General features: G+C 47.3%; 1 protein-coding gene across 3 annotated transcripts in view; it reads right to left on the bottom strand.

Annotated features, from left to right (window-relative positions):
* Positions 1-721: 721 nt before the first annotated feature.
* Positions 722-24,904, bottom strand: part of stab2 (stabilin 2) — a 50,167-nt gene continuing 25,984 nt past the window's right edge. The window contains exons 29-69 of one of the 3 annotated variants that reach the window (XM_063905583.1): positions 24,151-24,284; positions 23,973-24,075; positions 23,822-23,902; positions 23,593-23,682; positions 23,400-23,507; positions 23,183-23,314; positions 22,064-22,192; positions 21,896-21,958; positions 21,707-21,805; positions 21,433-21,628; positions 21,255-21,368; positions 21,077-21,134; positions 20,824-20,897; positions 20,348-20,482; positions 18,107-18,180; positions 17,949-18,020; positions 16,264-16,383; positions 9,838-9,882; positions 9,674-9,766; positions 9,216-9,371; positions 8,867-8,992; positions 8,723-8,782; positions 8,450-8,626; positions 8,229-8,318; positions 8,012-8,158; positions 7,862-7,921; positions 6,381-6,504; positions 6,155-6,304; positions 5,974-6,078; positions 5,792-5,899; positions 5,310-5,503; positions 5,078-5,219; positions 4,761-4,894; positions 4,359-4,524; positions 4,184-4,290; positions 3,965-4,084; positions 3,737-3,883; positions 3,159-3,269; positions 2,958-3,089; positions 2,742-2,882; positions 722-974 (exon numbers count right to left, since the gene is read on the bottom strand). In XM_063905583.1, the coding sequence (XP_063761653.1) occupies positions 918-974; positions 2,742-2,882; positions 2,958-3,089; positions 3,159-3,269; positions 3,737-3,883; positions 3,965-4,084; positions 4,184-4,290; positions 4,359-4,524; positions 4,761-4,894; positions 5,078-5,219; positions 5,310-5,503; positions 5,792-5,899; positions 5,974-6,078; positions 6,155-6,304; positions 6,381-6,504; positions 7,862-7,921; positions 8,012-8,158; positions 8,229-8,318; positions 8,450-8,626; positions 8,723-8,782; positions 8,867-8,992; positions 9,216-9,371; positions 9,674-9,766; positions 9,838-9,882; positions 16,264-16,383; positions 17,949-18,020; positions 18,107-18,180; positions 20,348-20,482; positions 20,824-20,897; positions 21,077-21,134; positions 21,255-21,368; positions 21,433-21,628; positions 21,707-21,805; positions 21,896-21,958; positions 22,064-22,192; positions 23,183-23,314; positions 23,400-23,507; positions 23,593-23,682; positions 23,822-23,902; positions 23,973-24,075; positions 24,151-24,284 (4,674 nt within the window). In that variant the 3' untranslated portion in view covers positions 722-917. The remainder of the gene's footprint in view (positions 975-2,741; positions 2,883-2,957; positions 3,090-3,158; positions 3,270-3,736; positions 3,884-3,964; positions 4,085-4,183; positions 4,291-4,358; positions 4,525-4,760; positions 4,895-5,077; positions 5,220-5,309; positions 5,504-5,791; positions 5,900-5,973; positions 6,079-6,154; positions 6,305-6,380; positions 6,505-7,861; positions 7,922-8,011; positions 8,159-8,228; positions 8,319-8,449; positions 8,627-8,722; positions 8,783-8,866; positions 8,993-9,215; positions 9,372-9,673; positions 9,767-9,837; positions 9,883-16,263; positions 16,384-17,948; positions 18,021-18,106; positions 18,181-20,347; positions 20,483-20,823; positions 20,898-21,076; positions 21,135-21,254; positions 21,369-21,432; positions 21,629-21,706; positions 21,806-21,895; positions 21,959-22,063; positions 22,193-23,182; positions 23,315-23,399; positions 23,508-23,592; positions 23,683-23,821; positions 23,903-23,972; positions 24,076-24,150; positions 24,285-24,904) is intronic. The other 2 variants (XM_063905584.1, XM_063905585.1) reach the window with 2 other exon arrangements.

The raw sequence follows: 24,904 nt of genomic DNA, 5'->3' as shown, positions 1-24,904 counted from the left end.
GTAACGTCACGTAATTTGCGGTAACGTGTGATAACGTACAATAACGTACGGTAACGTAACGTGTGATAACGTACGGTAACGTGTGATAACGTACGGTAACGTCACGTGAGATAACGTACGGTAACGTGTGATAACGTACGGTAACGTAACGTGTGATAACGTACGGTAACGTCACGTGAGATAACGTACGGTAACGTGTGATAACGTACGGTAACGTCACGTAATTTGCGATAACGTACGGTAACGTAACGTGAGATAACGTACGGTAACGTAACGTGAGATAACGTACGGTAACGTCACGTAATTTGCGATAACGTACGGTAACGTAACGTGAGATAACGTACGGTAACGTAACGTGAGATAACGTGCGGTAACGTGAGATAACGTACGGTAACGTCACGTAATTTGCGGTAACGTGTGATAACGTACAATAACGTACGGTAACGTAACGTGTGATAACGTACGGTAACGTGTGATAACGTACAATAACGTACGGTAACGTAACGTGTGATAACGTACGGTAACGTAACGTGTGATAACGTAGGGTAACGTTTTCCAGTGTGGTAAATTCTTAAATCCCAGCCTGCTGTCTCCAAGTGACCTAAAAGGAACTGGACGTAGTTTTCCTGTTTTACTCATTTTTTGTTTCTCGAGTTTTGTTTTGATCTCTTCAAACATCAGGTGGCTGAAGGTTACCCAAAAATGAGAAAAGCAACACAAATATTTTCAACATATTTTAATCAACATTTGACTCCACAGATTCAAACTTCATTCATAGCTTTGGTTTAAATCAGATACTTTTCTTTAAGATGTCCTGAAACGAACCATCCCTGACTCTGACCAGAGGCACCTGAACGCAGTATAGATCTTCAGTGAAATATTCAAACATGAGTCCGTCATAAAGAGGGTCCAGCAGCTCAGCAGTCCTGCAGCAGGTCGTACACAACTCCGTTCACTTCCTGTCGGTCCTCCTCCTGCAGACAGACGCTGAGATTACTTACTGTTTGATTATGAGCTTCGCATTAATCTGAATTATGGGAAAACAACCCTCTCTGCTTCAGTTAGCTCAAACTGTATCTGATGTAAGCTTAGCTCAGCTTACACACTGGAAGCAAAACTGTTGGCAATCGAAAAAGCACACCTGAACATCAGCAGGAGAGGACTCTTTAAAGTAGAGACACTACATACTGATATACACCTGAACATCAGCAGGAGAGGACTCTTTAAAGTAGAGACTCTACATACTGATGTACACCTGAACATCAGCAGGAGAGGACTCTTTAAAGTAGAGACTCTACATACTGATACACACCTGAACATCAGCAGGAGAGGACTCTTTAAAGTAGAGACACTACATACTGATATACACCTGAACATCAGCAGGAGAGGACTCTTTAAAGTAGAGACACTACATACTGATATACACCTGAACATCAGCAGGAGAGGACTCTTTAAAGTAGAGACGCTACATACTGATATACACCTGAACATCAGCAGGAGAGGACTCTTTAAAGTAGAGACACTACATACTGATATACACCTGAACATCAGCAGGAGAGGACTCTTTAAAGTAGAGACACTACATACTGATATACACCTGAACATCAGCAGGAGAGGACTCTTTAAAGTAGAGACACTACATACTGATATACACCTGAACATCAGCAGGAGAGGACTCTTTAAAGTAGAGACACTACATACTGATATACACCTGAACATCAGCAGGAGAGGACTCTTTAAAGTAGAGACACTACATACTGATATACACCTGAACATCAGCAGGAGAGGACTCTTTAAAGTAGAGACACTACATACTGATATACACCTGAACATCAGCAGGAGAGGACTCTTTAAAGTAGAGACACTACATACTGATATACACCTGAACATCAGCAGGAGAGGACTCTTTAAAGTAGAGACACTACATACTGATATACACCTGAACATCAGCAGGAGAGGACTCTTTAAAGTAGAGACTCTACATACTGATATACACCTGAACATCAGCAGGAGAGGACTCTTTAAAGTAGAGACTCTACATACTGATATACACCTGAACATCAGCAGGAGAGGACTCTTTAAAGTAGAGACGCTACATACTGATATACACCTGAACATCAGCAGGAGAGGACTCTTTAAAGTAGAGACTCTACATACTGATATACACCTGAACATCAGCAGGAGAGGACTCTTTAAAGTAGAGACTCTACATACTGATATACACCTGAACATCAGCAGGAGAGGACTCTTTAAAGTAGAGACTCTACATACTGATATACACCTGAACATCAGCAGGAGAGGACTCTTTAAAGTAGAGACTCTACATACTGATATACACCTGAACATCAGCAGGAGAGGACTCTTTAAAGTAGAGACTCTACATACTGATATACACCTGAACATCAGCAGGAAAGGACTCTTTAAAGTAGAGACTCTACATACTGATATACACCTGAACATCAGCAGGAGAGGACTCTTTAAAGTAGAGACACTACATACTGATATACACCTGAACATCAGCAGGAGAGGACTCTTTAAAGTAGAGACTCTACATACTGATATACACCTGAACATCAGCAGGAGAGGACTCTTTAAAGTAGAGACTCTACATACTGATATACACCTGAACATCAGCAGGAAAGGACTCTTTAAAGTAGAGACTCTACATACTGATATACACCTGAACATCAGCAGGAGAGGACTCTTTAAAGTAGAGGAGAGGGTTTCTGTATGATACTCACATTGCTGCTCTCCACTGGTTTGGACTCGGCTGGTTCTGGAGCCGCTTCATAAACCGGGTTACAGATGCTGCGACCTCCCACTGCTGGCGATCTTCCCTGCTCTTCCTTCTCCTCCTCTTCCTCCTCCTCCTCCCCCTCGTCCTGATGGAGAAACCGTCAGCACCGTCACATTTCATGATACTAACAACAGCTGTGATTGCAGACTGGGTTTCTGACCTTGAAGTAGTGGAAGTGGAACGGCTTGGTGTTGTATTTGTAGAAGTGGAAGCCGACGAAGAGGACGGTCAGCACCAGGACCACCAGCAGCACCACGCCCACCCCCACGCCCGCCTGGTGGGCCACCGGCATCTGCAGGAACACATGCTGATATAAATACTGTACAGTGTAAGCAAACAGTAATAATAAGTGGAGACTAACCCGGTGCTGGGTGGGGGGCGCTCTGAGCGGGCCCTGAAGGACGTGGATCAGGCCGTTTGAAGCCAAGATGTCCGAGTCGGTGACGAAGCGATCGTTGATGTACCGGGATGACTGAGGACAGGAGTAGGAGTTACAGCCAATCACAGCGACTGAGATTCAGTTTCATAAGTTAAATAAACAGAGTTGTTGTTGTGCTTGTTGTTGTTGTGCTTGTTGTTGTTGTGCTTGTTGTTGTTGTGCTTGTTGTTGTTGTGCTTGTTGTTGTGCTTGTTGTTGTGCTTGTTGTTGTTGTGCTTGTTGTTGTTGTGCTTGTTGTTGTGCTTGTTGTTGTGCTTGTTGTTGTGCTTGTTGTTGTTGTGCTTGTTGTTGTTGTGCTTGTTGTGCTTGTTGTTGTTGTGCTTGTTGTTGTGCTTGTTGTTGTTGTGCTTGTTGTTGTTGTGCTTGTTGTTGTTGTTGTGCTTGTTGTTGTTGTGCTTGTTGTTGTTGTGCTTGTTGTTGTGCTTGTTGTTGTTGTGCTTGTTGTTGTGCTTGTTGTTGTTGTGCTTGTTGTTGTCTTGATATATCTTTTTATTTCTGACCATGGTGGAGGGGTTCAGCAGGTCGGAGACTCCGAGCACGTTCAGGGTTCCAACTCGAGTCCGGATCCGGCTCCCGTTCTTCAGGTGGCTCAGAGGAAGAGCCCGGCCCTCTGACAGGTGGAACTCCAGGTCCCTCAGAGACAGGGTCTACAGGGGGGGTAACAGGTAAGACCACACATACACATCCAGGCCCTTGTTGTGTTGTGAGTACGACCAGGTTCGCCTCACCTGGTTGTCGGGCAGACCGCTGTTCTCAGGAACGAACAGAGTGGATTGGACGGTCAGGTTGCTGAGTCGCTTCACAAACTGCCGCCCCACCTGTGACAGCTGAGAGCTGTTCAGGATTTGCTGCCGAGACAAAACACAGTGGCTCTGAGTTCTGTGACTCGGCTATAATAAACATCCCCACGTGTTAAACAGTGACTCAGCAGAAAAGAGCTGACTCACTGTGAGGAAGTTGGAGAAGCTGGGCGTGGATTGGAGGACCTGCATCAGGTTTCCTGTGCAGCTGAAACCGTCTCCCACGTAGCCGGGCTTACACTCACACACCACCTCTGAAACACACACACACTCAGCTCGTCTCTCAGATCATAAAGACGTTTAATAAGCTGTCCTGTCTCACCCTTCCTCCGGTAGCAGAAGGCGTCCCAGGTCTCGCTCCGGTTCTTGCGGATACCGTAGTCCACGATGCCGACGTGTCCGAAGCCACAGCTGGGGTTGGGGAAGGTGGTTGGGTAACCGACCCGGGCCTGGTCCAACCAGCCGGCAGAACACATATTCAGCCCACCCTGAGAGACAGAGAGACCAGGTCCGGATGCTGGTGATCATAAGTCTAAAACCACCTGGACCCCCCACTGAGGATCCCCATTGCAGGAATCATTCTCGGTTCATTGACAGAAAAAAGTTTTAAATAAAGAGAGACATTTTCTATCCGAGCCTGAAGCTTTAAATGATTAATCCACCTCCGTGTTTTCTGTTCTTGTTAATGAACTGGTTTTGAAGTTCCCGTGGTGCGTTCACTGACCTGCTGAGCGTAGGATAGCTGGTTGTATGTCGCCAGGTTTCCTCCCTCTGCAGCGCAGGCCACCTGAGCCGAGCTGAAGTTCAGTCGGTACTGACCGCTGTCCGAGCGCACATGAAACACACCCAGCTTAGAGTCTACACACACACACACACACACACACACACACACACACACACACACACACACACACACACACACACACACACACACACACACACACACACACACACACACACACACACACACACACACACACACACTTATAGTGGTATTCAGAGCAAAATGTGTACGGATATACTGTCTATAGGTGTGTTTACCCTCGTGGTGCAGGTCGGTGCAATTGGCGTCCTGGTGGCAGCGCCCGTTGTCCTGGAGACAGCGGCTGAGCGGTGCCTGCTTCAGATCACAGGTGAGACCGTCTCCAATGTACTGATCCTTACAGGTGCATTTCGCCTTCCTCTACACACACACACACACACACACACACACACTAGCATGTTAGCATGCCCCTGATCCAGTCGTGCATGGCGCGTTAGGGCGTTGTCTCACCGGCGCCGTCATGCTGCAGTCGGCGTGCTCGCTACAGCCCCCATTGTCCCCGGAGCTGCAGGGGTCCACAGGTGTGCAGGTGAAGCCGTCTCCGGAGTGACCTTTAGGACAGGTGCAGCTCACCTGCTCTCCACGCTGAGAACACTGAGCGCCCCTGAAGCAGCCGCCGTTCCAGGTGTTACACAGGTCCACGGCTGCAGGCACAGAACCTTATTTAGATCTATTCCACATCCCTGAAAACTTTGATTTAGAGACTGTCATGAAGCTGCTGATCTTAAATTGAAAGTAATAATCTCACATTCAATTGATTAGATTTGAATAGATTTTTCTCTTTTTCTAAATAGTTTTTTTGGGAACATTTTAAGGAATTTTATAATTTAAGCATATTATAATTTTCATGCAGGGTTAGGGTTAGGTTACCGGTCAGATCTTGGGAGTAATTTCTGGTGTTTGTATGATTTGAATAATCCACATATCTTTACCTGTGCAGGTGAACCCGTCTCCCTGGTAAAACGGCCGACAGACGCAGGTGTTGTTCTGCTGGCAGATAGCCTTAGGGGAGCAGTGGGGGGTGCACTGAACTCCTCCATCTGCAGGAAACACACAGCGCACTTTAATACAGACAACAAACAGGACCTCCTGTTGGACTTCCTGTTGGACTCACCAAGCTCGGTGTCACATTTTGGTCCGGTCCAACCCTCCTCGCAGAAGCACGCCCCAGATCCTTTGAGTCCGTCCTCACAAGAGCCGTGAGGGGAGCAGTTGCAGGCTGAGAGACACTAATTAATATCTCATCAAATATTAATGAAACTATGGGGGGAGGGGGCAGGAAGTGGTCCGCTCACCTCGGCAGCTCGCACCAAAGAACCCTGCGTTGCACAGCTCGCAGGCCACGCCCCCAAAGCCCGGGTCACATGTACAGGTGCCGTTACCAAGGTGACCGTCGTCGCATTTACCGTGGTTACTGCAGGGGGCGCCAACCCCCCCGGGACACACTGACGGAAGAACAAACTATTGTTACTTTCCTTTCTTTATTGCTTCCATAAACGTGTTGTGTTGACGTTTCTTTACCCAGACAGTCGCGTCCGTGGTAACCACTGCAACACTTGTCCTGCCAGAAGTGGACGGTACAAACGCTGCGACATCCCGAGTTCTTAGAGATGAACACAGAGGGAAGATCGCATTTCTGCATCTCCTGAGGACGACACAACGAGGCAGAGAGTCAGAGAGTCAGAGAGTAAGAGAGTAAGAGAGTAAGAGAGTCAGAGAGTCAGAGAGTAAGAGAGTAAGAGAGTCAGAGAGTCAGAGAGTCAGAGAGTAAGAGAGTCAGAGAGTCAGAGAGAAAGAGAGTCAGAGAGAAAGAGAGTCAGAGAGTAAGAGAGAAAGAGAGAAAGAGAGTAAGAGAGTCAGAGAGTAAGAGAGTCAGAGAGTCAGAGAGTCAGAGAGTAAGAGAGTAAGAGAGTCAGAGAGTCAGAGAGTCAGAGAGAAAGAGAGTCAGAGAGTCAGAGAGTCAGAGAGTCAGAGAGTCAGAGAGTCAGAGAGTAAGAGAGTCAGAGAGTCAGAGAGTCAGAGAGTCAGAGAGTCAGAGAGTCAGAGAGTCAGAGAGTAAGAGAGTAAGAGAGTCAGAGAGTAAGAGAGTAAGAGAGTAAGAGAGTCAGAGAGTCAGAGAGTCAGAGAGTAAGAGAGTAAGAGAGTAAGAGAGTCAGAGAGTCAGAGAGTCAGAGAGTCAGAGAGTCAGAGAGTAAGAGAGTAAGAGAGTAAGAGAGTCAGAGAGTCAGAGAGTCAGAGAGTCAGAGAGTAAGAGAGTCAGAGAGTCAGAGAGTCAGAGAGTCAGAGAGTAAGAGAGTCAGAGAGAAAGAGTCAGAGAGTAAGAGAGTCAGAGAGAAAAAGAGAAAGAGTCAGAGAGTAAGAGAGTCAGAGAGTAAGAGAGAAAGAGAGTAAGAGAGTCAGAGTAAGAGTCAGAGAGTCAGAGAGTCAGAGAGTCAGAGAGAAAGAGAGAAAGAGAGTAAGAGAGTCAGAGAGAAAGAGAGAAAGAGAGTAAGAGAGTCAGAGAGTCAGAGAGTCAGAGAGTCAGAGAGTAAGAGAGTCAGAGAGAAAGAGTCAGAGAGTAAGAGAGTCGGAGAGAAAGAGTCAGAGAGTAAGAGAGTCAGAGAGTAAGAGAGAAAGAGTCTGAGAGAGTCAGAGAGTCAGAGAGAAAGAGTCAGAGAGTAAGAGAGTCAGAGAGTAAGAGAGAAAGAGTCTGAGAGAGTAAGAGTCAGAGAGTCAGAGAGTCAGAGAGAAAGAGTCAGAGAGTAAGAGAGTAAGAGAGTCAGAGAGTAAGAGTCAGAGAGTAAGAGAGAAAGAGTCTGAGAGAGTCAGAGAGTCAGAGAGAAAGAGTCAGAGAGTAAGAGAGTCAGAGAGTAAGAGAGAAAGAGAGAAAGAGTAAGAGAGTCAGAGAGAAAGAGTAAGAGAGTCGGAGAGTCGGAGAGTCGGAGAGTCGGAGAGTCGGAGAGTCAGAGAGTAGGAGACGGGGTCAAAGGGACGGATTGATGGTTTCTGCCGGGCGTTCTGACCTTTTGTTTGGACCCGTCGGGACAGCGGAGAGCGCTGGAGGTGCACAGTCCACAGCTCAGCTACCACAGAAGAAGAAACATCATCAGTCGGTTCCAAACATCACAAACTCTGAAGAAAAGGAAGTCTAAAGTAGTTCTGAGAGGGTCTACCTTCAGGTCGAAGGTGGTTTGCGTGTCGCAACGACCCCCAAGACTCGGCGGCGTCAGCAGGCAGTCGATCCCGTATGCCATCCCACCGTTAAACACCAGGTGTCTCTGAGCGATGCGACACTTCCCGTCATTCACGAAGATATCCCCCTGAGAGAGGAGGAACCATGCATCAAAAGCACCTCTTCTTCTACACCCTATTATCTGCTGCTGTACTTACGATGGCATCTGACCCCCCACAGTTGAAGGAGAGCAGGGAACCCTGGAGAGTCCGGACCCCCTCCTGGTGGATCAGAGCCTCTGCATACACCTGGGGGGGAACATGCTTTATTTAGTATTTAGGTTTATATAGTTCTTATTCACCTCCCGGACCTTCAGGTTGAATTAGTTCTCGCTCTCCTTCTGGACTGGGTACTTCCGGTTTAGGTAGGTCTAACTTACTTTCTGGCCCTGCAGGACGTGGTACTTCAGGTACTCGGTCAGCTGGGCCCGGTTGTCTGGGTGAAACAGGAAGTCCCTCTGCTCCTTCGGCAGGTCGGCCATGACGTTGTCTGAAGGTAAGAAGACCGTCACCGGCTGAAAGACAGGATCCTGCAGCAGGTTCATCACCCCGGCGTCCTAAGACAAGGAAACTCATGAGATGAGAGCTCAAGGACTCAACAGGCTCATCATCAGCAGCGTCAGACATGGTGCCGGTCCCAAGGATTCTCTCACCTGCAGCAGTTTGTAGAAGGTGTTATAACCGTGACGCTCGGCCACGTCCGTCAGGTTCACCTGCGCCACAAAAACATCCAGAGTGAGTTCACAGGAAACAAATCCCACGAGAGAAAAGACATTTCATCCATTCAGAGTTCTGACCGGAACGACGGGTAGATTCTGGTCCAGGACAGGAGACACCAGGAATTTGCTGATCTCGTGGAAGATCCCGTTCACGCTGACACCGTTACTGTGCGTCACGTTAGCATCGTTGATGAAGATGCTACCCTGAAAGTACAGAAGACGTTAGCATTTATCTGCCAAACGTTCCAGAGGTTTCCAGTTCCTCTGCTCCTTCGAACGCTGCTCTCTAATCGGGTTAGGGATTTTAGGCCTTTCTCAGTCATGATGAAGTTTGAGCTAGGGTTCCTAGATTCCATGTAAAATGATTAATCTTGTATGACTACATAGATCCGCCTCATTGCTGGGACGCTGCTCTGTGATTGGTCACCTCCTGGCTCCGGGTGGTCAGCACGGTTCCGGAGAGCGAGGTGAGGTTTCGGGGTCGGGCGAGGTCGGCAGGCAGCAGCGTGTGACACATCACGATGTGGCTGCGCAGCAACGAGGCTAACAGCTCGCGGTGCGCCGGCCCCATGGTTGCACGCTTCTGCAGAAAACAACAATAAAACAATACCAACAACACAATACCAACAACACAATACCAACAACACAATACCAACAACACAATACCAACAACACAATACCAACAACACAATACCAACAACACAATACCAACAACACAATACCAACAACACAATACCAACAACACAATACCAACAACACAATATCAACAACACAATACCAACAACACAATACCAACAACACAATACCAACAACACAATACCAACAACAATAACTAAACTGTGAAGGATGCATTCAGTGTGTTTCAGTGAGACAATCAGACAGCACCTTATGTCCGGCAGCTCGCAGCGCGGCGTACGCCTCCTGGTTGGGAGCGAACACGGTGAACGGTCCGCGGCCCTTCAGAGGGATGTCCGTCACCTGGGACAGGTTCACACTCTTTAATATATGAATATCATTATCAAATATTTAATGTGACCCCCCGCCCTCACCATCAGGCTCAGGTAGAAGTCTCTCAGCTTCCTGGCCAGCAGCTCCTGCAGAGACACTTGCTGTTGTTGTTACACACTTATATACACATAAATACTATACTGTATACTAATACACACAAACACACACAGTGGGGGAAATCAGTATCTGATCCCAGCCAGTTTAGTTTACCCACTTAAAGAACTGAACAGTCTGTCATTTTTATGGTAGGTTTAGTTTCACAGTGAGAGACAGAATATCAAAAAGATAAAAAGGATATTAACTAATGTGCGTTTAATGGAGGAAATCAGTATCTGATCCCAGAACAGGCCTCAGTTCTTGGTGGAGAAAGCCTTGATGGACAGCACAGAGGGCAGGTGCTTCCTGTAGTTGGTCTCCAGGTCTGCTCACATCTCAGGGGGGGTTTGGTCCTCTCCTCTCTGCAGATCCTCTCCAGATCCTTCAGGTTTGGAGGCTGATGCTCGGCCACTGGAAGCTTCAGCTCCCTCCACAGATGCTCTATGGGATGGAGGTCTGGAGACTGGCTAGGCCCCTCCCTCACCTTAATGGGCTTCTTCTGTAGCCCCTCCTTAGTTGCCTTGGCCGTATGTTTTGGTCATTGTGGAGCTGGAAGACCTATCCATGTCCATGGTCAGTGTCCTGGCTGAGGGAAGGAGGTTATCAGCCGATATTCTGCGATACCTGGCCCCCTCCATCCTCCCCTCGATGCGGTGAACCGCCCTGTCCCCTGAGCAGAGAACCCCCCCCCCAGAGCATCATGTACGCTGGACGCTGGGGATGGTGTTCTTGGGTCATAGGCAGCATTTCTCTTCCTCCAAACACGACATGTGGAGTTGATCCCAAAGATCTTGATGGGTCTCCTCTGACCTCCTCCCCTTCTCATCAGCCTCCTCTGGACCCTTCAGAGGATCCCTGGCAGACTTCAGACGGCCTGTACATGTGCCTTCTTCAGCAGGGGACCTTGAGGCGCTGCAGGATTTTAATCCATTACGGCGCAGTGTGTTACCAGTAGTGTTCTTGGGGACTGTGGTCCCAGCTGCCTTCAGATCATTAACCAGTCCCTCCTGTAGTTCTCGTCTGACCCCTCACCTTTCTCAGGATCACTGATCGTGGAGCCCCAGACCGAGGGAGATTGGTGGTCATTTGGTGCTTCTTCCATCTTCCAATAATCAGACCAGGTGTCTCTGTCTCACCAGGCTGCTGCTGCTGGTCTTGTCTTCTATTCCAGTCTTGTGCAGGTTTCAAGGTTTCAAGGTGTTATTGGTCATATGCACAGCAGATACAGCGTATATGTTGGCAGTGAAAATCTTATGTCCCATGCTCCTCCAACAACTCAACATACATGGTGCAAATAAGATAATAAAATAGTGCAAAAAGAGAGAAGAATATTTACAATATCAACAATAAAGATTTGAGGAGGTGAAATATATACATATGTGGAATACATTGAGAGTATTTAAACACTTTACACTGTTGAATGAGGAGGTATGGACAGATGCATATATTACGTATAACAGATGTGTATGGCAGATGTGTATAATATATATATATACAGTGGTATGCAAAAGTTTGGGCACCCCTTAGGAAAACCACTGCATCAGTTTGTCACTTGCTGAGCTTTTGAAGCAGCAACTTCATTTTAACATATGTTATACCTTATGGTAACAGAAACATCTCAGTAGTGAAATAACTTTTATTGGTCAAACAGAAACATGTTTATGTGCATTCAAACAAAAATAGGCATGTGCATAAATTTGGGCACCCCTAAGAAATAATTCCATTAATATTTAGTATTGCCTCCTTTTGCTGCAATAACGGCCTGTAGACGCCTCCTGTAGCCACAGACAAGTCCCTTAAGCCTGGCAGGTGGTATTTTGGCCCATTCTTCCACACAAAACGTCTCCAGTTCAGTCAGGTTTCTTGGCCTCCGTGCATGGACAGCCTTCTTCAAATAAATCCATACATTTTCAATGATGTTAAGGTCTGGGGACTGGGATGGCCATTCCAGAACATTGTACCTGTGCTTCTGCATGAATTCCTTGGTGGATTTTGATCGGTGCTTAGGATCATTGTCCTGCTGAAAAATCCAACCCCGGCGTAGCTTCAACTTTGTGACTGACTCTAGAACATTCTTGTCAAGAATCTCCTGGTACTGTAAGGAATTCATGTGGCCCTCAACTTTAACAAGTTTTCCAGTACCTGTGCTAGCCACACAGCCCCATAACATGATAGATCCTCCACCAAATTTTACAGTGGGCAACAAGTTCTTTTCATTGAATGCAGTGTGTTTTTTTCGCCATGCATACCTGTTCATGTTATGACCAAATAACTCAATCTTGGTCTCATCTGACCACAGTATTTTGTTCCAAAATGCTTCTGGCTTGTCCAGATGTGCTTTTGCATACCTCATGCGACTCTTCTTGTGATTAACACTCAGGAAAGGCTTTTTGCACATCACCCTTCCAATGAGCTCTTCCTGGTGCAAAGTACGCTGGATTGTGGAACGGTGAACAACTACACCATCAGCAGCCAGATGTTGTTGTAGTTCTCTGGAGGTGGTCTGTGGCTTCTCTGTGACCATTTTCACCATCCTTCGCCTGTGCCTTTCCCCTATTTTTGTCGGCCTACCACATCTTTCCTTCACACGGACTGTTCCTGTGGCCTTCCATTTCACAACTACGTTTCTGACTGTGGAGACAGACAGTTTAAACCTGTCAGATAATTTTTTGTACCCTTCTCCTAATTTATAATGTTGGATTATCTTAGCTTTCAGGTCAGTGGAGAGTTGTTTTGAGGTCCCCATCTTGCCACTCCCTAAGAAAGAACCTAGGCCAGGCACAGCCAGCTATTACCTATGTTAAATAGCCTTTTTCATGATTGGTTCCACCTGTCTTTGTAATTGAAGGTCTAATGAGCTAATCAAAGCAATTTTGTGCAGCAACCTGTCAGCTATAAATCCGTACAGGTGTTGAAATGAATGCTATTTATAAGGGTGCCCAAACTTTTGCACATCCCATTTTTTGCATTTTATTTTATTATAATAAAACTATGTAATGCTACCCTAAGAATTTTGGTCTGGAAAACACTAAAACGTCTACATCTTTGTAGGAAAACAAATGTTGTTGCTGTGATCTTCTATTATAAAGGAAAAGCAAATTGTCATGAAATCTCAGAGGGGTGCCCAAACTTTTGCATACCACTGTATGTATGTGTGTACTATAAACAGATGTGAGTAGACATTCACAGAGCTCAGGAGTTCAGCAGTCTTATAGCCTGTGGTATAAAACTGTCTCTGAGTCTGGTGGTCTTGGTCCGGATGCTGCGGTACCGTCTGCCAGACGGCAGCAGACAGAACAGATCGGTGCTGGGGTGATGGGGGTCCTTTAATATCCTACCGGCCTTCTTCCTACACCGCTGGGTGTAGAGGTCCTCCATGGATGGCAGCTCCGTCCTGGTGATGTGCTGAGCAGTTTTCACCACCCTCTGTAGAGTCTTACGGTTGTGGGCGGTGCAGCTGCCATCCCAGGCGGTGATGCAGCCAGTCAGGATACTCTCGATGGTGCACCTGTAGAAGTTGCAGAGTATCCTGGAGTCCATGTTGAACTTCCGCAGCCTGCGGAGGAAGAAGCCGCTGTCGAGCCGTCTTGGATATGACCCTGGTGTGATGTGTCCATGTCAGGTCCTCACTGATGATTCCCCTGAGGAACCTGAAGCTGCTGACTCTCTCCACAGGAGTCCCGTCGATGGTGATGGGTGTGTGTGCCTCTCTCTGCCTCTTCCTGTAGTCCACAATCAGCTCCTTTGTTTTGCTGACGTTGAGATGGAGGTTGTTGTCCTGGCACCAAGATGTCAGGGCTCTGACCTCCTCTCTGTACGCCGTCTCGTCGCCGTCTGTGATCAGGCCGATGACGGTCGTGTCGTCAGCAAACTTGATGATGGTGTTGGAGCTGTGTGTGGCCACGCAGTCGTGCGTGAACAGGGAGTAGAGGAGAGGGCTGAGCACACAACCCTGAGGGGCTCCGGTGTTGAGGGTCAAGGTGGAGGATGTGATGTTCCCCATCCTCACTGCCTGGGATCTGCCCGTCAGGAAGCTCAAGATCCAGTCACAGAGGGCGCTGTTGAGCCCAAGGTCCCTGAGCTTAATGATGAGCTTGGAGGGCACAATGGTGTTGAATGCTGAACTGTAGTCAATGAACAGCATTCTCACATAAGTGTTCCTCTGGTCCAGGTGGGAGAGGGCAGTGTGGAGGGTGAGGGAGATGGCATCATCCGTGGACCTGTTTGCTCTGCAGGCAAACTGCAGGGGGTCCAGTGAGTCAGGGAGGGAGGAGGTGATAAAAGTTTTGACTAACCGCTCAAAGCACTTCATGATGATGGAGGTGAGTGCATCTGGGCGGTAGTCATTGAGGCAGATGGGTTTTGTCTTTTTGGGGACAGGGACAATGATGGACTCTTTACAACATGTGGGGACTACAGACTGGAGCAGTGACCTATTGAAAATGTCTGTGAACACATCTGCCAGCTGAACTGCACACACCTTGAGAGCACGGCCAGGGATGCCATCAGGTCCTGGAGCCCTGTGTGTGTTGATCCTTTTCAGAGATCTACACACATCTGCACTGGTTAAAACCAGTGAGCAGGGATCCTGGGCCTTCTGTGCCTCCACAGCCGGGGGCTTCTCAAAGCGTGCATAAAATGTGTTCAGTTCATCTGGGAGAGATGCAGACACTTCCTCAGCACCACTCGTTGTCCTTTTGTAGTCTGTTATTGTTTTTAGTCCAGACCACATATTTCTGGCGTTGGAGCCCTTGTAGTTCGACTCCACCTTGTCCCTGTATTGTCTTTTCACACTGCTAATAGCTCTCCGGAGTGCATACCTGGAAGTCCTGTACTCATCCAAATCACGCCACTGTGCGCGATGGCCCGTGCTTTAAGTTTAGCTCGGACCTCTCCGTTTATCCAGGGCCTCAAACACACACCACTCCGTGATGCCAAAGCAGTGGCGGAGAGCAGAGTCAGACTGCTCGGACCAACGCTGCACTGTCCTCGTCACAGGTCGGTCCCTCTTCAGTCTCTGCCGGTAAACCGGGAGCAGAAGAAGAGATATGTGGTCTGACTTGCCGAAGGGGGGGCGGGGGAGGGCTTTATATCCATGCCGGAAAGGAGTGTAAACATGGTCCAGTGTATTTGTATATTTTGGTCTACAGTCTTGTGCAGGTCTACAGTCTTGTGCAGGTCTACAGTCTTGTGCAGGTCTACAGTCTTGTGCAGGTCTACAGTCTTGTGCAGGTCTACAGTCTTGAGCAGGTCTACAGTCTTGTGCAGGTCTACAGTCTTGAGCAGGTCTACAGTCTTGTGCAGGTCTACAGTCTTGTGCAGGTCTACAGTGATGTCCCTGATGTCCTTAGACATTAGTTCCACCATGATCACAGACCTGTCTCTGGTCCTCGAGGAGAGGTTGTTATCTGATGTATTGACTGTGGACAGGTGTCCTTTATCCAGGTGACCTCAGGAGTACTTTCTTAAAGCCAGAGGACTTCTTTAACCGGCCCCTGGGAGCCAGAATCCTTGTTGGTTGCAACAAGTATACTATACTGTATACTAATACACATTAATATATATATATACTATACTGTATACTAATACACATTAATATATATATATATACTATACTGTATACTAATACACATTAATATATATATATATACTATACTGTATACTAATACACATTAATATATATATATATACTATACTGTATACTAATACACATTAATATATACATATATATACTATACTGTATACTAATACACATTAATATATATATATATACTATACTGTATACTAATACACATTAATATTTATATATATATACTATACTGTATACTAATACACATTAATATTTATATATATACTATACACTAATACACATTAATATTTATATATATACTATACTGTATACTAATACACATTAGTATATATATATATATATATATATATATTATACTGTATACTTATACACATTAATATATATATATATACTATACTGTATACTTATACACATTAGTATATATATATATATACTATACTGTATACTAATACACATTAATATTTATATATATACTATACTGTATACTAATACACATTAATATATATATATATATATACTATACTGTATACTAATACACATTAATATATATATATATATATACTATACTGTATACTAATACACATTAATATATATATATATATATACTATACTGTATACTAATACACATTAATATATATATATATACTATACTGTATACTAATACACATTAGTATATATATATATATATATATATTATACTGTATACTTATACACATTAGTATATATATATATATATACTATACTGGATACTTATACACATTAATAACAGAGTGCTGCTGACCCGCGCCACCGTGCCCCTGCAGCTGATCCCGTCCCCCAGGAAGTTGCTGTGGCAGGAGCAGCTCCGGACCCCTGGGCCCGTCATGTTGCAGAGAGCCGAATGATGGCACCCGCCATTCCTCTGGAACACCAAACACACCATCAGCACCTGAACGCACCACCGTACTGATACTGCATTAACACCTGAACGCACCACCGTACTGATACTGCATTAACACCTGAACGCACCACCGTACTGATACTGCATTAACACCTGAACGCACCACCATACTGATACTGCATCAACACCTGAACGCACCACCATACTGATACTGCATTAACACCTGAACGCACCACCGTGCTGATACTGCATCAACACCTGAACGCACCACCGTGCTGTTACTGCATCAACACCTGAACGAACCACCGGGCTGTTACTGCATCAACACCTGAACGCACCACCATACTGATACTGCATCAACACCTGAACGCACCACCGTGCTGATACTGCATCAACACCTGAACGCACCACCGTGCTGTTACTGCATCAACACCTGAACGCACCACCATACTGATACTTCATCAACACCTGAACGCACCATCGTGCTGTTACTGCATCAACACCTGAACGCACCACCGGGCTCAACACCTGAACTCACCACCGTGCTGTTACTGCATCAACACCTGAACGCACCACCATACTGATACTGCATCAACACCTGAACGCACCACCGTGCTGTTACTGCATCAACACCTGAACGCACCACCGTGCTGATACTGCATCAACACCTGAACGCACCACCGCGCTGATACTGCATCAACACCTGAACGCACCACCGTACTGTTACTGCATCAACACCTGAACGCACCTTCGTACTGTTACTGCATCAACACCTGAACGCACCACCGGGCTGTTACTGCATCAACACCTGAACGCACCACCGTGCTGTTACTGCATCAACACCTGAACCAACCACCATACTGTTACTGCATCAACACCTGAACACCTTCGTACTGTTACTGCATCAACACCTGAACGCACCTTCGTACTGTTACTGCATCAACACCTGAACGCACCACCGGGCTGTTACTGCATCAACACCTGAACGCACCACCGTGCTGTTACTGCATCAACACCTGAACCAACCACCATACTGTTACTGCATCAACACCTGAACACCTTCGTACTGTTACTGCATCAACACCTGAATGCACCACCATACTGATACTGCATCAACACCTGAACGCACCACCATACTGTTACTGCATCAACACCTGAACACCTTCGTACTGTTACTGCATCAACACCTGAATGCACCACCGGGCTGTTACTGCATCAACACCTGAACACCTTCGTACTGTTACTGCATCAACACCTGAACGCACCACCGGGCTGTTACTGCATCAACACCTGAACGCACCACCATACTGATACTGCATCAACACCTGAACGCACCACCATACTGTTACTGCATCAACACCTGAACACCTTCGTACTGTTACTGCATCAACACCTGAACGCACCTTCGTACTGTTACTGCATCAACACCTGAACACCTTCGTACTGTTACTGCATCAACACCTGAACGCACCACCATACTGTTACTGCATCAACACCTGAACACCTTCGTACTGTTACTGCATCAACACCTGAACACCTTCGTACTGCTACTGCATCAACACCTGAACGCACCACCGTGCTGTTACCTTTCTGCACAGGTTGATCATCTCACAGGTCTGTCCGTCTCCTGAGTAGCCTTCACTGCAGGCACAGGAAGACTGGAGAAAGAAACATGGATAATATTAATAATAATGAAGGATCATTTATATGATTTTGAATGTTTAATGGCGCTGTTTAGTCGGACCTTGTTGGGCCCGACGTGAATACACTCTGCGTCGGAGTGACAGCCTCCGTTTCCCTGCAGGCACGGGTTTATTTCTGATGAGAAACACAAGAAATCTTGCAGCACTCGAACGCACCATGCAACAAAAATAATAGTATTGAAAAAAACATAACTATATTTATAATAACAAAAAAATGATACAGTTGGCTCCATAAATAGAGAAAGTTTTTCTAATTCTGGTTCTGTACATTAGCACAAGGAGTTTTAAATGAATCAGTTCAGATGCAGTTGAAGTGCAGACTTTCAGCTTTAATTCAGAGGGTTGAACAAAAAGATTGTTTAAAAATGAGAGGAACCAAAGCATTTCTTAAACATAATCCCTTCATTTCAGGGGCTCAAAAGTAATTAGAAAAATTAAATAACTGAAACTGAAATGTTCATTTCTAATTTCCGGGAACCAGCACCTTATGATGGTTGACTCGTCTCATCAACATTACGTGGAATTCAGAAACAGTACCGAAGGAGTGGCAGACCGGGTTGGTGGTTCCTCTTTATAAAAAGGGGGATCAGAGGGTGTGTGCCAATTACAGAGGCATCACATTACTCAGCCTCCCCGCAAAAGTTTACTCTAAGGTGCTGGAAAGGAGGGTCCGGCCGATTGTCGAACCTCAGATTGAAGAGGAACAATGGAGCGTGAGATGGGCTGGAGAATCGGAGCAGCGGGAGCGGTACTGCAGTCGCTTTACCGCACCGCTGTGAGGAAAAGAGAGCTGAGCCAGAAGGCAAAGCTCTCTGTCTACCGGGCCATCTTCGTTCCTACCCTCACCTATGGTCATGAAGGATGGGTCAGGACCGAAAGAACGAGATCGCGGATACAAGCGGCCGAAATGGGATTTCTCCGCAGGGTGGCTGGCATCTCCCTTAGGGATAAGGTGAGAAGTTCATTCCTCCGGGAGGGACTCGGAGTAGAACCGCTGCTCCTTCATGTTGAAAGGAGCCAGTTGAGGTGGTTCGGGCACCTAGTGAGGATGCCTCCTGGGCGCCTCCCTAGGGAGGTGTTCCAGGCACGTCCAGCTGGGAAGAGACCGAGGGGTAGACCTAGGACCAGGTGGAGGGGTTATATCTCTTCGCTGGCCTGGGAGAGCCTTGGAATCCCCCAGTCTGAGCTGGTTGATGTGGCCAGGGAAAGAGAAGTTTGGGGCTCTCTGCTGGAGCTGTTACCTCCGAGACCCTGACGGATAAGCGGGAGAGGGTGGGTGGGAGGGTGGGTGGATTGGTTGGTTGGTTGGTTGAAAAGCCTTTGCTGGCAATGACTGCCTGAAGTGTTGAACTCGTGGACATCAGCAGACGCTGGGTTTCCTCCTTCTTAACGCTCTGCCAGGCCTTCACTGCAGCGGTTTCAGTTGCTGTGTGTTTGTGGGCCTTTCTGTCTGAAGCTCAGTCTTTAACAAGTGAGATGTGAGCTCTAACGGGTTGAGATCAGGTCACTGACTTGGCACTTCAAGAATATTCCACTTCTCAGCTTTCATAAACTCCTGGGTTGCTTTGGCTGTATGTTTTGGGTCATTGTCCATCTGTATTATGAAACACAGCCCAATCAATTTGGCTGGATTTGAGCAGACAGTATGTCTCTGAACACCTGCTTCTGTCTCCTTCACCTGGTTGGCTGTGAAGGGGTTTCTCTTCACCATGGAAATGATTCTGCCATCATCCCCCACTGTTGTCTTCCGTGGACCTCCAGGTCTTTGTGCGCTGCTGAGTTCACCAGAGCTTTCTTTCTTTCTCAGGATGTACCAAACTGTACATTTTGCCACTCCTAATATTGCAGCAGTTTCTCAGATGGGTGTTTCCTGTTTTCGCAGCTTCAGGATGGCTTGTTTCACCTGCATGGAGAGATCCTTTGACCGCATGTTGTCTTCACAGCAACATCTTCCAAATGCAAGCACCACACCTCAAATCACCTCCAGGCCTTTTATCCGCTTAATTGATGATGACATAACGAAGGACTTGCCCACACCTGCCCATGAAACAGCCTTTGAGTCAATTATCCAATTACTTTTGGTCCCTTTTAAAAAAGGGTGGCACATGTTAAGGAGCTGAAACTCCTAAACCCTTCATTCAATCTGAATGTGGATACCCTCAGATGAAAGCTGGGAGTCTGCACTTTGTGTCCATGTCCATTATACAACTATTGGAACATGTTTCAGTAAACAGGTACAAAAACAAAGCTTGTGTCAGTGTCCAAATATATATGGACCTAACTGTATTTACCGAGACACACGAGTCCGTCTCCGGTGTATCCCGCTCTGCACACACACTCCCTGCGGCCCGGCAGCGTGCGCTTACACACCGCAAACACACTGCAGCCCCCGTTATCTTGCACACACACATCTGTGGCTGCACACACACACACACACACACACACACACACACACACACACACACACACACACACACACACACACACACACACACACACACACACACACACACACACACACACACACACACACACACACACACACACACACACACACACACACACACACACACACACACACACACACACACACACACACACACACACACACACACACACACACACACACACACACACACACACACACACACACACACACACACACACACACACACACACACACACACACACACAGATTAATATTGATCATATTCATTTTAAACTGCAGAAGAAGAAACTGTTTCCTGTTTCCTGTTACCTTTACAGGTAGTCCCATTACCCTCGAAGCCGACGGCGCAGAGACACTGGGGGGATGAGGAGCGGATCACACAGCTGAGGACAGAGACACTCAAACATTAAAGCTATCTGTTAGAGGGTTAGGGACTCGTTCAGACTCAGAGAGCCAAGTGATAAACTTTGAAACGATTGTATTTATTCATTTCAAAACGTTTAATTCTTTTCTCAGTCTCGGAGGGTTAACTTAAAAATACTTCAGATTTTTTTTCCCTTACTTTGCGCTGGTGTGACACTTCAGGGCTCCACACAGACCATCCGCTGAGGACTCAATCTCTGAAATATCACATCAAATAATGACAAAAGAAATAAGAAAGTAATCATAACAATAGTAAAAAAAGAAATATTCAATAATGAATATTAAAACATAAAGCAATATTAATGTTAAAGTCTCACTCTGGTCACAGAGGACTCCTCTCCAGCCGACGTCACACTCACAGCTGCCGTCTCCCTGCAGACCCTCAGCACAGCGGCCATGCACACACACACACTCTAAACACACACACACACCTTTATGAATGTGAGTTGTTACCTGGTTCTGATCACTAGTATTGATGCTGAGAGAAACCGGTACCCTGGTCGCAGTGTACGCCGTACTTCCCGTCGCCACAGCTCTCGCAGGCGGTGCCGCTGAAGCCCGGGTTGCAGCTGCAGTCCCCGGCGCCCCTCGCTCCGTCCGAACAGAACCCGTTCCCGAAGCAGGGCCAGCCAGCCGGACCCGGACAGGACTCACAGTGCAGCCCGAAGAACCCGGTGCAGCAGCGCCGCACCTGAGCAGCAGGTTAACAACCAGTATTTATCAGTTGTTCTACCAGTAGCATCCTGATCTGTAACAGGTATTTCCTCACCCTGGTCTCCTGCAGGCAGGTGGCTCTGCAGCCGATGGTCAGCAGACGCTCGTTTTCGAACATGCGGGTGAACATGCACTTCCTGCTGCGCACCGAGGGCTGCAGGAAACAGGAAGTGCAACACGGTTATCGTTACCTTCATATTTCTTTACTGCGACTAAAAGTCAATAAAAGACGTTATTTCCTCACGTCTGGGACCGTGGTGTTGGGGCAGATCTTCCCCTGAGGGAACAGACAGTCCACACAGTCCCCCTGCAGAGGAAAGACAGGAAGTTACATCATGTGTGTTTATTACATAATAATAATAATAATAATAATAATAATAATAATAATAATGTTTGACGTTAGAGGTCTTACGGAGACTTTGGCGAAGGTGGCGTCATCGCAGCGGTTCTTGTTGACGATCAGCACGGCCGACACGCCGTGAATCACCCCGTTACCGCTCAGCAGGTTCGAGGAGTTCAACTGAGCCTCGTTCACAAACAGCTGCAGGACACAGAGTGCTGAGTCATGGCAGGGTTCAGGACTCATAGTGCTGAGTCATGGCAGGGTTCAGGACTCATAGTGCTGAGTCATGGCAGGGTTCAGGACTCATACTGCTGAGTCATGGCAGGGTTCAGGACTCATAGTGCTGAGTCATGGCAGGGTTCAGGACTCATAGTGCTGAGTCATGGCAGGGTTTAGGACTCATAGTGCTGAGTCATGGCAGGGTTCAGGACTCATAGTGCTGAGTCATGGCAGGGTTCAGGACTCATAGTGCTGAGTCATGGCAGGGTTCAGGACTCATAGTGCTGAGTCATGGCAGGGTTCAGGACTCATAGTGCTGAGTCATGGCAGGGTTCAGGACTCATAGTGCTGAGTCATGGCAGGGTTTAGGACTCATACTGCTGAGTCATGGCAGGGTTCAGGACTCATAGTGCTGAGTCATGGCAGGGTTCAGGACTCATACTGCTGAGTCATGGCAGGGTTCAGGACTCATACTGCTGAGTCATGGCAGGGTTCAGGACTCATACTGCTGAGTCATGGCAGGGTTCAGGACTCATAGTGCTGAGTCATGGCAGGGTTTAGGACTCATACTGCTGAGTCATGGCAGGGTTTAGGACTCATAATGCTGAGTCATGGCAGGGTTTAGGACTCATAATGCTGAGTCATGGCAGGGTTTAGGACTCATAGTGCTGAGTCATGGCAGGGTTCAGGACTCATACTGCTGAGTCATGGCAGGGTTTAGGACTCATAATGCTGAGTCATGGCAGGGTTCAGGACTCATACTGCTGAGTCATGGCAGGGTTCAGGACTCATACTGCTGAGTCATGGCAGGGTTCAGGACTCATACTGCTGAGTCATGGCAGGGTTCAGGACTCATACTGCTGAGTCATGGCAGGGTTCAGGACTCATACTGCTGAGTCATGGCAGGGTTTAGGACTCATACTGCTGAGTCATGGCAGGGTTAGTTAGGACAATATTGAACCGTCTAACCTTCCCGTCGCGGGGGTTGAAGCGCAGCTGGAAGTTCCCCCCCAGCATGGAGGCTCTGAATCCTCCGGGCTGCAGGTCGGTCCTCAGCAGACGCTCCGACAGAACCACGTGGTACCGGGTCGTATTCACATCCTGTTGTCAAAATAAAATCATTTTCACTGACACCAAAACACACCCATGTTTATTCCGTACGGTTAATCATGAAAGACTTCCATACCAGAGCGGGGGGGGCCATCCTGCTGAGGTAATCATTGACGGCGGCATTGGTCGGAGCGAAGATGGTGAACTCGTCCGCCTGCTCGATCTCCTCCGTCAGGTTGTAGTCCTGGACGCAACAACAGCGTCACACACCAACATGAATATCATGAAGATAATAAAGATATGTTTTAATATCCTGAGCCATCACGTACGATGAGGTACGATCTGAAGAGAGAGAACTCCGGACGCAGAGCCAGGGTCGCCAGCAGACCTTCACTCAGCTTCCTGTCGGGAACCAGGACCTGCAGGAAGAAGAGTCATTAGCATCAGCAATGTCCCGCCCCTCAGCCTATCACGTACAATGTGTCAGAGCATTAGCCAATAGGAGCGTGAGTGTTCCGTAGTGATGTCACTATGTTCTGTATCGTGTCATGTGATCACCTGGTCGATGACGTGGATCAGTCCGTTTGTGGCAGCAATGTCTGCTGTGGTGATGGCTGCTCCTCCCACAGAATACTGCATCTGCAGAGAGACACCTCAGAGCCTGCTCCTCACGGGGCTTCATGGGACAGAAATCAAGATGAAGACTCACCTTATTGGTGGATGAAACAGGAAGTGATGTGTTGAGGAGGGAGGTCAAAGAGGAAGTGCTGCTCAGGCTGGATAACGGGAAGTTTCCCCGGATCATGTGATTCCTGTTGAGGACACATGCTAGCTGTTAGTGCTAACGTAAACATTCTGAAGATGTTAAAGGGATTCAGAGTTTAAACCTGAGGAGGCTCGGCAGGTTTCCCTTCAGGGTCCAGAAGGTTCTGTCCTCTGAGGACATCTTAGAGACGGCGGCTGAAGATGGGACCAGGAGGGTGAGGTTCTGATCAGACAGAGACCAGGATACACCAGAGTCCTGAACACAACCACAGGAACACACCTGAGACCACCTGGGATCACCTGAGACCACCTGAGATCACCTGAGACCACCTGAGATCACCTGAGACCACCTGAGATCACCTGAGAGCACCTGACAACATCTGAGATCACCTGAGATCACCTGAGACCACCTAAGATCACTTGAGAGCACCTGACAACACCTGAGACCACCTGAGATTATCTGAAACCACCTGACAATATCTGAGATCACCTGAGATCACCTGACAACATCTGAGATCACCTAAGACCACCTGAGATCACCTGAGACCACCTGACAACATCTGAGATCACCTGACAACATCTGAGATCACCTAAGATCACTTGAGAGCACCTGATAACCCCCGGAGACCACCTGAGACCACCTGAGATCACCTGAGATCACCTGACAACATCTGAGATCACCTGAGAGCACTTGACAACATTTGAGATCACCTGAGATCATCTGAGATCAAATGACAACATCTGAGATCACCTAAGATCACCTGAGATCACCTGAGCACCTGAGATCACCTGACAACATCTGAGATCACCTGAGAGCACCCGACAACATTTGAGATTACCTGAAGTCACCTGAGATCACCTAAGATCACCTGAGAG

This window comes from Eleginops maclovinus, chromosome 17 (genome assembly GCF_036324505.1).
Source record: "Eleginops maclovinus isolate JMC-PN-2008 ecotype Puerto Natales chromosome 17, JC_Emac_rtc_rv5, whole genome shotgun sequence".
Lineage (NCBI taxonomy): Eukaryota > Metazoa > Chordata > Actinopteri > Perciformes > Eleginopidae > Eleginops > Eleginops maclovinus.
Note: the sequence above shows the minus strand (reverse complement) of the source record. Positions and strands in the feature narration are given on the sequence as shown.